At 32.1% G+C, this 12,177-nt stretch overlaps 1 protein-coding gene across 1 annotated transcript in view; it reads right to left on the reverse strand.

Annotated features, from left to right (window-relative positions):
• Positions 1 to 12,177, reverse strand: part of GYS2 (glycogen synthase 2) — a 68,931-nt gene that overhangs the window by 14,140 nt on the left and 42,614 nt on the right. Inside the window, exons 8-13 of the mRNA XM_031938431.1 lie at positions 12,034 to 12,154; positions 8,909 to 9,015; positions 4,111 to 4,170; positions 3,186 to 3,264; positions 1,120 to 1,233; positions 367 to 493 (exon numbers count right to left, since the gene is read on the reverse strand). Coding sequence (XP_031794291.1) covers positions 367 to 493; positions 1,120 to 1,233; positions 3,186 to 3,264; positions 4,111 to 4,170; positions 8,909 to 9,015; positions 12,034 to 12,154 — 608 coding nt within the window. The remainder of the gene's footprint in view (positions 1 to 366; positions 494 to 1,119; positions 1,234 to 3,185; positions 3,265 to 4,110; positions 4,171 to 8,908; positions 9,016 to 12,033; positions 12,155 to 12,177) is intronic.

The raw sequence follows: 12,177 nt of genomic DNA on the forward strand, positions 1-12,177 counted from the left end.
GTAATTGAAAATTGACTATAAATCCAGTGCTATTTAAAAAATAATAATAATAAAGCACCTCGGTGCAAGCTATATGTCATTGATTACATAATATTTTTAAAAATATTTTGCTCCCTTTTTTATAGTATCACTTTCATTTCTGATAATATCCCATTCATCTTCCTGAATAAGTAAGCCATCTCTTATAACAGAAATTTTAAAGGTAAGATTCCCCCCTCCAAAAAAAAAAAAAAAAAGCATTTAAGGAAAGTCAACTGACATGTAAATCATTTGACAGTATGCTCTCAACATGCATCCATGTGCATGTGCATTCATACACACACATACACATAAACATACACATATATCTTTATAAATAATACTAACCAGGAGTATAACCCCAGGGTTCATAGTATGATGGAAATACTCCAAGATGGCAGCCTCTGACGAATTCTTCATAATCCATAGGTAATAATGGACTTGTTGAGGAAAGGAATTCTGGATGTAAAATCACCTGGTTAAGAAAAATTCACATGAGAAAAAAAAAAGGAAGGAAGAAATTAAAGTACAAAGATATCTTATTGCCTTTATGATCAAATAATGTAATATGCAAAACCTTCTCTTTAACTTTTAGCATTTTTTTTTTTTTTACAGTGTGGCTTCCTCTTACCTTTCTAGCCTTGTTATTCACTTTCTCTTGCTTCTTGCTATTCCTCACATTTGGCATTCCATTTGCAGTATACTGCCTCCTCCCCGGACCTCTTAGAATCCTTGCTTTCCCTTAAAAACTCACCTTAAGGACTACCTACTATACGATTCTAATCCATTTAGCTTTATGTTCATATTTATATAGCTATTATGTTCTGTGTATATATTATATGTAAGAGTTTTCTTCCTTGTAGAACATAAGCTTCTAGAGGGAAAAGGTTATTTCATTTTTTGTCTCTGGATCTCCAGCACCACAGAACCTAGGACACTGTGTTCTTTTAATAAAAACTTGTTATGGATTATTTTAATTCATTGGCAATCATTTTTATAGAAGGTGTAAAAGACTAGATTAATGGAAATTTGTTCCCAATAGGGAGATCTGTGAATGGGAAGTAAATTTTCTAAAACATAAATCAGAACAATTAGCTCTACCTTGACTCTGTCTGTCCGGCTATTGAAAAGTCCAATTCGCCGAATGGTACTGAGAATGGGATCTGTGGAATCATCAATCATGTTATGAGTAGTCACTGGAGGCAAACTTTGTCGCTAGAGGTTATAGGATAAAGAAAAAATTGTGTTAATTGGAATCAGCAATAACTGATTATCAGCCTTTCTTCATTATAATAATAGTATCCACTTATTAGCTTTACAAAGTACTTTTCTCATAACTAGGAAGGTTATAGAAATAATCTTTCCACTGTCCAAATGAGAATATTGAAGTTGAGCAGTGAAGGGATTTGATCAGTCACAAAGGGGACTTGAAGCCAGATCTTTTGATTAAGATTCCAATTTCACCCACTATATATATATATATATATATATATATATATACACCCATGTGTTCTTCATGTCATGATCTTGTCCTTTCAGAGAAGCCATATTGGACTTACATCCCCCAAAAAAAGTTCTATGGAGAGCATAGCAGACTCTTATTGGAAGGGAACATTTGATATATTCTGCGTATAAAGGCTCATGAAAGAAATGAGAAGAGTGAAGATTTCAACCAAGGATCTCAAAAGAAAAAGGAAATTGGTTATGGAATAGCAAGCTGCTCAAGAACAATGTCTGACATTTCAAGTCACTAAACAGAAGGCTTTCCCTTTTCCATGTTGCAGAAGTTTTCTTAGCTATAGTTCCATAATCTCAGATCCAGTGCTTTGATCTAAGTCTTCCAGCTCCTAGAGCACCTGAGTTACTCATAGCCCTTTGTTCTTTCCTAGGTTCTTGCCTTTTGCTGAAGTAGTGGCACTAAGTGCCAAAAGAGTGGACTCACAAGTCTGTTTTTCCTGTTTTACTAGTTTAAAAATCTACGTTGATAAAGCTGGTTGTGAGCAGTGGTTGACTAGGTGGCGAAGTTCATCAGATCCTAGAAACCAGAATGTGAGAGACAGACAAACAGATACAGAGATAGACAGATAGATAGACAGACAGACAGACAGATAGATAGATAGATAGATGGATAGATAGATGGATAGAATTTGGGGGCTTTTATTTCTTCAGCAAAACTTATGAATATTTTGTCAAACTGGAGCTATTTACTTGAGCAATTAAAGGCCCAATTAAAGACTCCTTTTTCATCATCTCCCCCCATAAACAATCAAAAAGATTCCCCTCCATTTAAACTGGAGTTCAGCAGTCCAAGTTTTACTGTAACCGTTGTAAAGTCAAGCAACCCTTGAAATTTGTTCTGATGCTTTTTGTTGCTGACAATGTTGAATTGCCATATAATGTGCATTTTTAAAAGATAAATAACTCTGTGCTGTTTTTGTAGAACTGGTATTCATTTTCATTATATTTTACCCAAACTTTAAAAAATAATCTGTATAAAGTAGATTCATGATTTCATACATAATTCTCTTTTCTTGTATATTGGAATGTTTGTTTTTGTTGGTAATTGTTAAGTTCCTAATAAAAATATAAAAAAGAAAATTACATTTTAAAATCTTTATGTTCAGTAGTGAGGCTTTGTATAGACCCAATAAACAACCCCCAAATTAGGGTTTTTTAAAGTTTGTGCCAAATTCAGGCACATATAGTGCCAAGCACAAATTGTGCCAAATTTGTCACATATAGTGACAAACCAGAAAATTGTATAATGGAGGATTGGTTAATGGTAATGGTTAATGGTAAAGCTTATCTTTAGAGTATGTTTTGTATAATCCTTAGATTATACATTCATTTGTATAAGGAGAATATTTAGTTCCTTCATTACATAAATGTGGTAATATATGGGGAGTGCCATACTGTCACATTCAGATTCCTAGTACCTCCTAAATGCAATCATTTAAAAATTACATATAAATAAATAAGCAAACAAATACACACACACACACACACACACACACACACACATATATATATATATATATATATACATGTATATATGGATATGGATATATATGATACAGGATTTTAAATCTCTTATATTTTAAAATATCCATTTTTATTCTGGTTCAAATTACTAAACTGAAACAAGGAAAATCTTTTTTCTTTTTTACCTGAGTGGAAAAGATGGCTCTTTTCATAATTGTCACATCATCTCGATCCAAAATCTTGTTCAAATCAGGAATTTCTCCTCTACAGAGGAAATATGCAGAATATATCAAACTGATACTAACTTAAAACAATTCCCAATTAAGACTCAGAGTTTGCAAAAGGTATGGAGGAATTACCTTTCAACAAAACTGGTTCCCATATACAAAGCATTGTAATCTATTTGACTATCTATATAAGAGACATTTAAAATTAAGTTTCAAAGAAATTAATTTCACCCTTGAATATGATTTAGTCATTATTTCTGGCACACTTCACTAGAGTATTATTTGCTGAAGCTCTATCTGCCCCATACAGAGTTTTCTGTTTATGTCATGATCTTGTCCTTTAGTTTAAATCGGACTGGTAACAACAAATTATTCATTCACCCTACATCTATCAATATTTATTCAAACTACCACCTTTACCATAAATTAACTAAAAGAGAAGCTTCTCCACATAGTTATTTACTAAGACCTCAGACTACAGATCAGTCCACCCTGTAAAAACTTTCACAAAACCAAGGATGATTTAGAATTTGATTGCATAATGACTTCACATTTATAATGGATATCAAATTGTTCACCTTCTCCACATATTAGGGAGGGTCTATATAGAGAGAATTTGGAACCCAAAATTTAAAAAAAAGAAATTTTTTTTAAATAACTTGGTTGCATGTTTAAAGGTCATTTTAATTTAGGTTTCTAAAGAAAATTCGTTCTGTTTATATCAAATTGTGTATAGATGGTATCCTGGTTATCTGACCTAGCACATGTTAACAAAAGTCTTCAAACATGGTATAATATAGTTCTTATGTTATAACATATATTCTGAATATAAATTATTTTTAAAAGCCTAAAATGTTTGAAACAATATGCTCAGAGTACCCACCTTAGCAGTGCATCATAGAGTTTCTTTCCAAACTTTTCTTTCACTGAATTTGCTGTATCCCTGTTTAAAATAAAATATTTCAAAATTAATTTTTGATTTCACAGTTTTTCTTATTTAAACTTTTGAATTCTATGAAAAAAGCCATTATTTTACTTTCTTTGAAAATATACCAATAGTCTCCTTATTTGGAAATAGCAAATTGTAGTGTATAAATGCAATGAAATATTATCATGATGTAAAAGGGAAGTAGGAAGACTTCTATGGACTGATCCAGAGGAAGTATTTGGATCCAGAAACTTCAAAGAAGAAAAAACAAGTGTGGGTTTTTTTTTGTGGGGGGAGAAATTAAAATGAATATTTTTAAATGAAAAAGAAGAATTTGTACTGATAACAGAGAATTGAGACTAAATCTTCCTATTTTCTATAGTGCTTCCCATTATTTGCATCCCCATCTAATCTCCAGTCTGCTGGAAATATCACATCTAAACTATTCCAAACTGTTGAGAATTTAGACAAAGTTTTATATAAAACTGTAATTTTAACTTCCTTTTATTAGTGCAGATATGCACTAATATGCACATATATACATACATTTTTGTGTGTGCATATATTAAAATGACATAAAAAATGAACAAGTGAAATGAAAAGAAAATGGATTGTAAATGATTACAATTTACACAGTTCCTTTGTTTAGTGATTCTTAACACCAATTAAAAAATATTTATCTTGACTTTTGCATGCTAATACATATACTATCTTTTGGTGATTCCTTTTTTTTTCTTTCTCAGTGAATTTGATATGAACACATTGATGTTATTGTCTTTAAGTAGATAATTGTAATGAGTACAAGTTGTTCTTTTGGTTCCATTTATTTTATTTGGCATCACTTCATATAAGTCTTCTCACGTTTCTAGTAACATCATATTTTGTTGCTTCTTAAAGGCACAATAACATCTCCTTAAATTGCTAACATAATGCATTTACTCAGTCATTCTCCAATCATTTGACACCTACTTTTTGCTATTACAAAACAGAGTAGCTAAGAATGGTTTTATATAGATGTGTCTTTTTCCTTCCTGCCAATAAATTACTTGGGGATATAATCTGTTAGTATTTCTGGGTCAAAGGATTATCCACATTTTTGTGACATTTATTGTGTAATTCTATTTTGCTCTCTAAAAACATTGGACAATTTCTCAGCACTACAGAGTACTGTGCCAGTTGTCACCAAAACTCTGTCAATTAAAAATTTTAAACCTCAATACTTTTAAAATGTCTATTATGTTCAATGCACTGTAATAGGCACTAGAAATACAAATACCAGAAACAAAACAGTTCCTGCTCTCAGGGAGCTTGAATTTTATTGGAAGGATGAGATACATAAAAAAAATAAAATGTAAAAAAAAAAACCCAGTGTAATAAAAAAATATTTCAAAAGGAAGATAACACAACTTTGGGGATTAGAAAAGGTTTAAGGAAGGAGCTTCATCTGAAGTATATTTTGATATATACCTCAAGCCAGGGATGTTGAAATAGAAGGAAACAAGAATACATTATAGACATAGAGAATCACTTATGCAAAGTCTCAGAAGCAGGGAATGGAAATTCACTGTATAGAAAACAATTAGAACCTGGTCAATTTGATCTTCTAGAACAGTATTATGAAGGATAGTAAGAAGAATGAGAATGGAAATAAAGTAGGTGGGAGGAGTTGGAGAGACAGATTATAGAGGCAATTGAAAGTATTTTGTAGAATTTATTACTCAAGAGGAAATAGGGAGCCATTGAAGAATATGAGTAGCCAAGTGATGAGGTTGGGTCTAAGTTTTAGAATATCAATTTGGCAGTTGACTAGAGGATAGATTGGAAAGGGAAAATTTTGGAGGCAATGGGATCATTGAGGAGGCTACTATAATAAGCTGTATAAGCGATAATGATAGCCTGAAATAGGGTAGAAATTGAAGATCAAGTCTACCATTCTCCATCTATCCACCCACCAAGCTGGTGTGTGGGACTGTGACCTTGCCCAAATTAAAATTAGAGACTCTCAAGGTAAAAAGCAAAAAAGAATTTGTTACGATCCCCCCCAAAAAAGGGCAACTCCCAACAGAGAGAGTGCAAAGCACAAACTGTATATAGACTCTAATGCAGAAACCCCCATCTCGCTTCTGACCTTTTCTCCCACTGGTTGGGGAGTTCAGGCTCACACTCTAATATAAATATCTACCCCAGAACAAAGAATCTATCATACTCTAGAGTTTTTTATAATAGAGTCACTATCATACTCTACTGTATTAGGTACTTAAATCCTAATGAAAAGGTCAGGAAGAGTGACTGGGGGAGAATGTAAGTTTATAATAATCGATCACCAGCACTTTTAGCTCAATAAAGTCTCAAGTCACAATTAGGGCATAGGTTGAGATCACATTCTTATGAGAGATTTTCATTCAATTTTTCCCATCACTGGCTACAAAAGAAATTTAGTTTTTCTTTCAAATTATGGATAGTCACTTTTTTACTTGTTGAGGGAGAAAAGAGTCATAAATAACTCCAAGGTTGTTTAAGCAATAAATGACACTGGCAAACTATGAAAAGGCAGACTTAAGTTACTATGTACTATGAGGTTTGGTGGCAGAAGTACTTCCTTCTACCTCCTTTTGTGGAGGAATAGTTTTCTTTTAACTCTCCTTATTTGGGGCAGAGTATTCTTTTAAAACTCTTAGTTACCAAGTAGTAGCTGCCCACAAAAATAGCAATAAAAACCGTGTTCAGATTTTCCATTATAAATGTGTAATAGAAAAAATAAATAAATAAATAAATGTGTAGTGGGTAAAATTAGGAAATTGAACTCGTGAAGTTTCTTTCCAGCTCTGGCATTCTTAGCAGTCCACAAAGACAAATGAAACTATCTTATCATAAGAGTTTTCTTCCAAGATTATGGGGAGAAGAAGGTGGTTGTATAATTAGGGAACCTTGTTAATCTAAAGTATATTTAGATGATCTCAACTGATGTAAAATTTAATCTAAATAATCAGTTTTTCTGCCTGATGCTTAATTTTCAGAGTTGTTATGAAACCAAATAAAATAATATCTTTAAAATGTTTAACATGATGCCTAAAGCATTTAGTCACCTCATAAATGCTTATTTCCTTCCTTCCAATCATCTATAATAATTGTTTTTTTAATAATAATGTTTTATTTTACATCTAAAGTTTTTTTTTTTTTTTTTAAAGTGGCTATCCATAGCTTGAAAGTGAAACTCAGTTGTATTTTGCCCTCCTGTAGTCAGCTTAGAAGGTGGATAGATAATGTTAGACTTTGAGGCCAGAATTGAACACCAGCTAGAATTTATTATACTAAATTTTGCTATTATGGATAGAACTGAAGGCCAGTAGAATTGATAGGGTTGAATCCCAGGGAGCCAGGAACAAATATTTCTAAGTTTTCCAGTAGCATTCTGAGAAAGAAGAGCAGGAATTATCCAGAATTTTTTTCTTGAGCTTATTTGTATATCATCTAGTTTCTCTTTTTCTTATAGAAACATTCAGAGATGCTATGAAAAATAAAAATATGCATTTTAATCTTCAAAAAATTATTCCTAATTTAGCCATTTTGGGGTAAGGCCTAGTTGTGTTTTTTTTTCAACTTAAATCATATTCTAGATTTTTCTTTTCTTTTCCCACTTTGGATATATTTGTAAAACTGGGATTCCTTGACAAATTGTTCTTAACTACTTGTAAAATCCGTTTTTAAAATTAAAATCAATGAAACTAGTTTAATAAATTGTGCCTGGTGAGTTGAATTTGAGATTTTTTTCTTATGCACAGAATGAATTTTATCCATCCATAGGTGGATTTAAACTTAATACTTTTGGAAGATATTCTTATGCTATTTCTTGAAAATGGTGGTTGGGCTCTTTACTCTGATACTTTCCTCTTGATCTGATGACTCAAGCTTTCTCCGAACTGTTTCCTAAGACTATCATCTTTTCTAGTAAAATTTTCAAACTTTTTCCTAGTTGAGATATCCTTTGGCCATAGAGGATTTGAATCCCAAAATGAAAATTTTATTTCTTATCAATTCAATGTTTTTAATCCATATTTATTACTACCACTTTCTCCATATTGATGATCTTCATGATTAATTTTTCTTGGTCTGTTTCTATAGATACTAATTCTTATACATTAATAATTGATATTTTTCTTTGATCTTTTTTATCTTTTTTATCTTTTTTTATAGATTTTAAAAAACATTTCATTCTTTTAAAGTGTCAGTTTTATAAGAAACCCAATTTAATGTATATTATACTAAATCCAGCACTTTTCTGGGTCATGTTTGAAGAAATTTATTACTTTTCCTTCTAGAAGGATTTTTCTATCTTTAATATTACTGCATTGGAGATTTTATTTTTTAATCTTGTTCATTTTCTTGCTTTTTATTATTTCTTTCTTTGAAGTGTTTTCTGAAGTTCTTTGGTAGTTCCATTTACCTGTCTATTTTCTATTGAGCACATTTAAGAGTTGTATTCCTTCCAAACTCATTCTACTATGCTGCCAGAAACAATTTAATCAATTTTTAAAGAAGTATCTCACAAAATGTCTCCAGGCAACCCATTACAGCCATATAAATAGTCATAATTCAGTATAATGCATCAACTAAGCAAAACTCAAGTGGAATTCATTCCTTAATAATCTTGAACCACAAAAAGTATACTCAAGAATATGTAATATAGAACAATTTTTAAAAGAAAATCTTGTCAGGCTTAGAACTCAAGAACATTAACAAAAACAATGTTTACCATAGTTGCTTTCTCACTGCTTGCCCTTTCAAGGTTTCCACATTGAAATTATTTGTCTTGGCAGGCATAATAAAAAACACCACAACTGTGACATCACTTTTGTGTACCTGACAAAAGAAAAAGCAACAAGAAGTGCCAACTGTTAAAGATCAAATACAAAGTATAGCAAATTGATTTTAAACCCTAGAAAATAGAATTTATATTTCAACCAGTTAAATAGCAAAGATCCTCATTTACAATCCATAGTGTCTTATTTCCTAGCCAAATGTAAGCCCTCTTTCACCTTCTGAATTTTCCTTTCATAGATCACTTTAGTGATGGCTTTTTTCCCCTTCCAAGTTGGCTTTTCAACTTATAATTTTATAAGATGAGAAGTGAGAAAAATTAGGGATTAGAACATTATCAATTTTTATAGCTTCAATATTAGTTGAACCTCCACAATATACTCTGCTTTAATCAATTAAGTATCTTTATCAACTGGTGCTTCTCTTGTCTTATTGTTAGCAAACTCACTTCTTGATACTATTCCTAAAATTCAGTCACAAAGCAAAAAAAAAAAAAAAAAATCCTTTTGTGTCACCTTTTCTCTCCCAATTTTCACCAATATGGCTCATTCCTATTTCTCCCTGGGTACTATTCTCCTTTGCTCTCCCTTTTTATTGTGCTGTCTGATACAACTCCTTATCATTAACAAATTCTCCATTATCATACATCTCTTCTTGCATTCTCTAGCTTTTTATTGCTTCCTGGATTCACAAAAAGAAAGTTTTCTCCAGAATACACCTCATCCCTTGTTGCAGTTTCAGGTGCAAGTTTTTTTTCCTATCATGTGCCAAAAACTAAAATAAAGGAAGTCAACGTATTGCTTCCTCTGCACTAAAATTCCCAGTCCTATGTCTGGTATGATCCATCTGTATTACCTTGTCCATTTCCTCATGATAAAATCATCCATGAGCTTTCAGGTAGGCTTCCCTTCCTATTCAAATATGCTTGGAATACTGTTTTCATTTATTTACCCTCTCACATTTGGAGATTTAAATACTTACGTTTCTATCTTTTAGCTCGTCTTAGTCTTCTAGTTAATCAGCCTCCTCAACTATCATAACCTATATCTCAATTCTACCTCAATCACTCATTTGACTGAGCACGTTAGAATTCACCATCATCCCAAACTATTCTATCTTCATGATCTTGATTCTCCTTTTCTGATCATAATTTCCTGTTCTTCAATTTCTCCCTCTGTCTCATCTTTCCTGCATCTCTCACTTATCCCTAATGTGATCTCCAAATCTTTTCTGTTCTTTCAGTCTATTATCTTTAGTCTGACATCACTTTTCTCTCTTCATGGTCTTGATGCTATCAACAAAAAGTCAAGTCATCTTCTACCCTTGAATTCCTCCCCCACTTTCTCCTTCCATTATTCCTTCCCTACAAAATTCTCTTCCCTGGAACACCTCATCATCCATTATCTTCACCATCCATTATCTTCACTTCAGCTCATGAGCTACTGAACACTTCTAGAAAAAAATCCCACTACTGTACTGAGAAGGTCCACTACAAATTTACTTTTTTAAAAAAATCTCAATTAAATCATGATTGATAAATGGCAACCTTTTTTATTTTTCCGTGATTTAATCTTTACTACATCCTTTTCATTGATTGTTCAATATTTCTTCTTTCTCAAGTCATCAATGCCACACCAACCCATTTTCCTCTGAGTGATTCAAGTAATCATTTTATTGAGAAAATTGAGAGTTCTATCACTTTCCCTTCTCTACACTTCAAACTTAGACTTTTTACCCATTCTTTCAACCTTTGTTCTTGATTATTTTCTTCCCAGGCCCACTGAACATTTCCTCATTCAGATCTTTAATCTCAACATCTATTTCCTTCGTCATTTTTTTTTAAAGGATGCAGAAAGTATTCAGATGGAAATAAAGTGGTCAGTGATAATGAAAACTACAGATGTTAAAATGATAAAAACTAAGAAAAATAAGAACTAAAAACTAAAAAAAAAAAGTCATCAGACTTAGAATATCTAGTATTTTGGTCATTAAAAGGATGAGACAAATAGGTTAAGAATTTGAGGGTATGACAGCATTGAGTAAAAATATTTTAAGAGTTAAGGCCTGAATATGTTTGTAGGCAGTGAGGATAGAATAGATTTGCCACAGGATGGTTCCCCAGGTGAGAAAGGGAAAAGGATATATTGAGAAACAAATTTGATATGACTTTAAAAGATTCAAGATATATAGGATTTTGATGTGTTTTAACTTTCTATACTTGGTTTTATTGGTTGCATGTTTTGTAGTTGTGTTTAGTACAGAAACTTTACATGCCAGCCAATAACCTAATAATCATTTGTTAAGTGCATACTATGTACAGGCAGGCAATTAGGTGGCCCAATGGATAGAGTGCCTGGATTGAAGTTAGAAAGACACATTTTTCTAAGTTCAAATCTGGCCTGAGATCCTTACTAGCTATGTAATCCTAAACAAGTCACTTAATCCTATTTGCTTCTGTTTTGTTTTTTTATCTGTAAAATAAACTGGAGAAGGAAATGGAAAACCACTCCAGGATATTTGCCAAGAAAACTTTAAATAAGGTCATGAAGAAATGGATGTGACTGAAATGACTGAACAGCAACTCTGTACTTGGCACTGTGCTAAGCAATGGGAATATAAAGAAAAACAAAAGATAAGCACTGACTCCAAAGAGCTCACAGTTTAAAGGGGAAGACAACATGCAAGAAACTACAAATAAGTGGTACACAGGAATAATAGAAAATTATCAACATTATGAGGGAAGGCACTAGAATTAAAGACAATTGGGACAGGCTTCCTTTAGAATATGCTTGTCCTAAATATGACTCAATATAACTTTGAAGAATATCCGTCAAGTACAAGCAAGAATTTTTTCAATGAAGGTAAATATTCAAATAGATAATGTGACCTTCTTAATAAATAACCTGAAATGTAGAATCAGAATTAAAATATGATTCTCCTAGTTGAATAATTTTTGAATTTTCATGAAAACTCTATTGGTAGTCACTCTATTCATCTAGAAGAACAGATAGTGTTACCCATAAGTACTGTGCCATATCTCAGAACCCAGAACTTTCTTACCCGTAAGAGGAAGTTTAGTCTGGATAAAGCTTCTAAGAAGATATCAGCTCCTTTGTTTGAAAATTCATATCTCCCCGCAATGAAAAGGAATAAAGTCTTTTCAAGGTCAAAATCAAGATGACTGAAATGAAACAAAATAATAAA

This window comes from Sarcophilus harrisii, chromosome 5 (genome assembly GCF_902635505.1).
Source record: "Sarcophilus harrisii chromosome 5, mSarHar1.11, whole genome shotgun sequence".
NCBI lineage: Eukaryota > Metazoa > Chordata > Mammalia > Dasyuromorphia > Dasyuridae > Sarcophilus > Sarcophilus harrisii.